Source organism: Poeciliopsis prolifica, unplaced genomic scaffold, assembly GCF_027474105.1.
Source record: "Poeciliopsis prolifica strain line A6 unplaced genomic scaffold, Auburn_PproV2 SCAFFOLD048, whole genome shotgun sequence".
Lineage (NCBI taxonomy): Eukaryota > Metazoa > Chordata > Actinopteri > Cyprinodontiformes > Poeciliidae > Poeciliopsis > Poeciliopsis prolifica.
Genome location: NW_026562423.1, coordinates 597,523 through 603,227, shown reverse-complemented (window position 1 = coordinate 603,227; position 5,705 = coordinate 597,523). Strand labels below are relative to the sequence as shown.

General features: G+C 37.1%; 1 protein-coding gene across 1 annotated transcript; it reads right to left on the bottom strand.

Moving 5' to 3' along the window:
- Window positions 1–1,091: 1,091 nt before the first annotated feature.
- Window positions 1,092–4,698, bottom strand: desi1b (desumoylating isopeptidase 1b). Its single transcript, XM_055057631.1, has 6 exons — window positions 4,352–4,698; window positions 4,261–4,305; window positions 4,095–4,164; window positions 3,892–4,001; window positions 2,869–2,991; window positions 1,092–2,552 (listed from the first exon to the last, which is right to left on the bottom strand). Exons 1-6 carry the CDS (start codon window positions 4,420–4,422, stop codon window positions 2,471–2,473), a joined length of 501 nt encoding a protein of 166 aa, XP_054913606.1. The 5' UTR covers window positions 4,423–4,698; the 3' UTR covers window positions 1,092–2,470.
- Between the last annotated feature and the right edge of the window lie 1,007 nt (window positions 4,699–5,705).

Below are 5,705 nucleotides of genomic sequence, written 5' to 3'. Positions count from 1 at the left end.
CTCTGCACCCCGTTTTTCTGAGCTGCGATGCAGGAGTCCTCACTGTCTGTGTTTGCTGGTTGTTATTAACGCTCTAAAAATGGTCCCTGGTCTTAGCTTCCTTCCCAGATTCAGGGAGAAAATGTTTTTTATCACTGTATTAAAAAAAATCAAAACAACAAAAAACATTTTTGTATCTGCTTTGGTAAACTACTTCACCTGTTTGTTGTGCGTTTATATATAAAATTTTACCGTGTGCGTAGATGATTTCTTTTATGCACACTGTTCTTTGTTGTTTGAGGAAGTGCATCAACTTAGAACAATCCTGCTGTTCTATTATAATCACTGTCTATGTAAAGGTGTTCCTTTCTCTTATAAGGGCTGTAAACAAGTAGCTGTTAACTGCAGTGACATTACTCCATGTCAGGCTCAGAATGACTGTTCAGTGATGAGTGGTGCAACTTTCTCATGTGCAATTTTGTAAAAAATAAAACTATTTATGGAGCGGAGGAAAACGGGACAAACGTGAACCGTATCATTAAAGTTCCTGTTCAAAATATGACAGAGCTGCAGAACATTCATATTTGCATCCGTTTTTGTGATCTTGCAGGCTTTACAAGGTGAAAGCTTGCTTCCAAGACTTTGAAACTAATCTACAGTAGCATAATATATATATATATATATATAAAAAAAAACATGACAAATGATATTTATGCTTATATAAATGCAAAACAGCACATTGGTGTGACAATATGCAGAAAAAGGTGTATAAATATATTGTATTCATCTGTACTTCTTGCAACTAATTTATACCCAAAATGTTCTTTGTAAGACTTTGTTTAGACACGGATGCCACTTTTAAAGATGAAATAGTAAAGACTGTATAACATATGTGAGGCTTTGTCTGTTTTATTTTAATGTCAAATGTTTTGTTGAGAGGTTAAAACCTCTAAAATATCGTGCTTTCTATACCAAAGTACACTCAATTATGCATTTACAATATAATCCATGATGCAAGTCAACACTTTTGGCTATGTGAAGCCATCTTGTGGTTGTTCTTCGTACTACATGGACACAACATTCACATTTTCTCAACAGAAGACAGAGAGAGCTTATAGCAGGGAGACTTTAATAATTCAGAATCAGAGCTTCATTTTCAAACATTTAACAAAACCCAACTTTAGCATCATTTGAGAATAATATGTTTCACTTACACAACTTCACACTTAAAATTGGGATTAATAACATTTAAATGAGGTAAAACATGTAAATTAAAGCTTGTTTTTTTGTTGTTGCCCTTAGAGCCTTCTGTAGGTAATGTATACTTTTTTTTCATCTGTAGTGACCTGCACATAATTTATAGTCATAATCAAAAAATTTAACAAGAGTCCAAAGGAAAAAACTACTTCAGATAAACTTGATGTCTCAACATCATTAATAAGGCCACTTTGTACAAATACCTGATTTTGGTACTTAGTGCATAAAAACAGTCCCTGCCAATGATAAAAATCCAAATGTAGCAAATCAGAGGTATGTAGCTGATTGGTCCAGAAAAAGAACATAAAAAATGTTACTAAATGACATAAGGTTCAAATATGATGTTTGTTTTTTTAAAGTGCTTTTTAAATACATTTTAGAGATACCTTAAAATGGGTAAAAACAGGTTTCCAAGACAATATTATAAAAAACTAGCAGAACAGTTTTGACTACCCAGTGATGGTGGGTCTTACATTTGAGCTTTAGGAATAGAATACAAATTAATACCACAACCTAACCAGAAAAGAGCTTCATAGATTTGTAATTTATACTCATCAGCAGCTAAAAAACAAACTGTCCCCATAAACTCTTAAGGAAAACCATCAGGTAAAAGTAGATTTTTTTTTTATGTTTCTTTGCAATGTGTTTAAGTGGACCCGACAGCTACCTATGTAGCTAACTGTGTAGCTATCGTAGCTACGTGTTTTTACATTCTATTTTAGCTAGTCATCCATGTTGCAGACGGTTGTCAGCTGTCACCAATTTGGAGACAGACAGTAAAAGGCCAACATTTAATCAGAACAGAAGATTTGTACTGCACTTGAAAGATAAATCCCGTTTGTAGATTAGGTTCAGTACATGGCAACAGGATGTTTTGTAAAATCACTGCACCGTTAGTAGTTTTTGATGTTAAATCAATGGGACAATTTCAAAACTATTCTACAGCAGAAAACACATTTTTGGCTGAGCAAATGGAAGTAAGTTTATGAACAAAAGCAAACAGAGTGAAAATGTTTTGGTTTTTTTTTTTTTGTCCACAGGCTTAGTTTGCTGGTTTTTCTTGCCATATATTTACATGCAAAAACAAACCTTGAAGGTGACTTTTTTTTTTTTTTTTTTTTCAAAAGTAGAGTAAAGGGCTCCAATGATGGCAGCTTAGCTGTAAATGTGACTGGTAGCAGAGGTTGCTGGCACAAAGGTTATAAAGTGCATTCTTCTGTATGCATAGCTTTATTTATCGCTGTCCAGTGATGTTGTTTCCTCCTGGATTTATGGCCATTGAGTCCAAGAGCGGGCGGAGGGCCTGGCCAAACGGACTGCAAAATGAACACAGGGAGAGAGACGCTGAAGTCAGAACAAATGCAAACAATCATTCGCTTAGAGGAGTATACAGTGCCTCTTGATATATTTCACTTCACAAAATGCAAACTGTAATATATTTAATGGGAGTCTCTGTGACAAACAATAAGTCCAGGATGGCTCTGGAGGAGGTAAAAACACGCACGGCTCGGGTAGAACGGATTTCAGATCTTAACGTTCTGATTCGCTCTCCAACAGCAAAGAATGTTAAGGAGTAGCGACAGCAATATTTGACCAACAAGTTAGACATGGTTCATGGACGTGAAAACTTACGTGGAGAGTATTTCCGATGGAAGGTCTGTGATGTACGACGGGATCTTTTTGCCGGTGAGGAACTGTGCCACGTCGTTGCTGAAGGTGTTGCAGTTGTGCTCAAACACGTTGTACTTGTCGCCTCTTCGCAGCCAAAGAATGGAGAGGAAAAACAAGTTTCATATTTTGGAGAAAACTGTAACCCGGCCAACGCGAGAGAAAGGCGAGAAGTAAAAATAAATCATTTCATTCAAACATTTAAAAAAACTAATATTTTTCAAAACAGCTTTACTAAAAGTCAACCAGTAAAATTACTTATTTGACCAAAACAACGGTGTCCTATTAGAATATGTGTCTTTTAGTAAACATGTTACAAGGTAGAGTTTTTGTAAAGCTTGATAATTGGCCAAGAAACTGCAATTGGTGCACCCCTAGAGTCATAAAACCCCAGAGCACGACAATGCCCCACCAGGGTTCCTTTGGTGACTGGCGGGGTTGTTTTGTGAAAAACGCAGCGTTTGGAATCTTTGTCTCAAACGCCCAACTTCAGATCAAGATACATTCTCGCGCAAGGTTTCATGAGATTTCAGGAAAGTCTGGAAGTTTTCTTTGAGAAGAAGGAAATCTGAAATTCTTATTAAGTCCAGAGAATCCAGCAGTTTATAATTATTATTGTCATTATTCCTGCAGCTCCTTCAACGTAGCATTTAGCCGCTTTACCACATTCAGTCTCATCTTTCATCATGGTTAGAGAAATTATTTATTTTGTCCCCTGTTTTCTCCTGCCTTCATAATGTTATGGTGTGATAATCCAGCTAATGCTGTGGAGTAATTTTGTACCCTTCTCCCGACTGATACCTTTGAAATCTGTTGCTTTAGCTAAAAGATTCAAATGAGAAGATTTGCGGACGTAAACTTAGAAAGCTGCTTCAACAAGACGGATTGAAGGGCGTTTAATCAGGTTATCACAGGTTCCTTTCTATGTCCTTTTCCTATTTTAACCAGATCGAGGTCCGCTGCATGCACTTCAATGTCTGCCGCTACCTGTAGTCTGACTCAGCCAGCGACTCCAGATACTCCATAAACAAATCTTCATTCACCTCGGTGTGACCCAAATCCACTACTGAGTTCGGCTGGCCCAGCACAGTGCCACACTGAGAGAAAACAGAACACACACGTCAAACGTTTAGTGGACAAACACCAGTAAGTCCTCGAGCCACTACTGGAAAGATGGAGATGATTCTTACAGGCAGGCAGTGGTTGATTCCTGCTCCACCAAAAAAAAACTCTTTTCCGTGGACAACAATACCTGTGTGCCTGGAAAAAAAAAGAAGAAGAGGCAAAGAAGAGGCTTTTATATTGTTACCAAAATAAAAGCTGGATAACGAGCTGTCATTCAAGAAATATACTCACCATATGCCGTCTAACTGTCTCCCTGTGAGGATAAACACACACAGTCTGTTTATAATGTTTTTCGGTCCCACAAACGTACCTAGCAACAGACTCGCGAGCCATTCCCCGGGACAGGTCGTAAACGAACAGTTTCACCGGGAAAGAGGAGTTGTTCTGGGCCATGGAGCAACAAGAAGCAACAACGAGCAACAAGGAGCAACACGAGTCTTTTCCAACTGAAACCAACGGCGAAGTTGTCTGACTTGACTCGCCAAAAGTTGACCTAGCAACAGAAAACGTAAAGTAAAAGCAGGGTTATAGAAATCACGACGAGATAAAGACTTAAACCGGGAAATTCAGTCAAGTTCAGCTTGAGATTGATGGGCGAAAACAGTGCTGTGTCACTGTCTTAATGTCATAACGTGACTGTCAAAAAGTGCCTCCGCATTCTGTACAATAAGCTCCACCCCCTTCATTGTGATTGGTCAATATATTTACTTCTCAGCAGAGAGGCCAATGAGAACCGAGTCTTCTTTGACGTGAATGGAAGGCTGACAGTGCCAAAACATTACCCTGTTTACTGTACATGTACAAATATTTTTAATATAAAGACTTATTTTTTATGTGTAAAAAAAAAAGCTACTTGAGAACTAGAATGTGTCAGTTATCATCATTCTTATATACTAATACTCATTACTACTTTATTCACTAATCTGCAATTTACACAAAAATATTGCCAACGTTTGAAATGAAAAGGAAAAACCCAAGAGGACGATTTAGCATCTCCTCTTTGTTTGCTTCCCAATGTGAATGTAGATTTGAGATATCCATAAAGAAGTCCAGATTAATAAAGATTGTAACAGGGCAGGTTTAGTAAGTAATAGATCATTTAGCTGTGTATGAGTAGAGCAAAATAAAGTACAAATGTTTATAGTTCAGATTTATTGTTATTACTACGGTCTGTTTTGCCTTTCTTGTCCAAAAGACATTCTCAACTAGTGTATGAAATCTATGAAATTATTTTCAGCCTTACACAATTTAAAGTAAAGTCTAGGTTTATGTTTTAACCTGCTAATAAAGGCATTGAGGGGAATGATGAGCAGATCATTTAGCTATGAAAAAACTTAGAATAATGGAAATTGTCTTTAGTAAATCCGAAATTAAATTGATTATCAAGTACCAAATTAAATTTGGATGACAGCAGCTTTGGTAGGAGGGAACTAAAGATCAACATTTGTTTCTCCCTACTTTCTGCTATGGAGACAGCAGAAAGTAGGGAATATAGAAACAATTGAAGGAAGTTGAAAAGAACAAGCAGCGATGATTAAGTTACAGCTACAACATGTAAGGCTGTAGCCAACATGGAGGGTATTTATTCAAGAGGAAAATGTGGCATGGATATGAGACAGTAAAACATAAAATTTAATGTGAACATCGCTTGTGTGGAGAGTGATTTAAAACAAGAA

Coding starts and splice junctions, on each gene's coding strand:
- desi1b (XM_055057631.1), bottom strand. CDS start 4,422: ATGGCCCAGAACAACTCCTCTTTCCCGGTGAAACTGTTCGTTTACGAC. Junction 4,002..4,094: donor GAATCAACCACTGCCTGCCT/GTAAGAATCATC, acceptor GTTTTCTCTCAG/TGTGGCACTGTGCTGGGCCA. Junction 2,992..3,891: donor CTGGCTGAGTCAGACTACAG/GTAGCGGCAGAC, acceptor TTGGCTGCGAAG/AGGCGACAAGTACAACGTGT.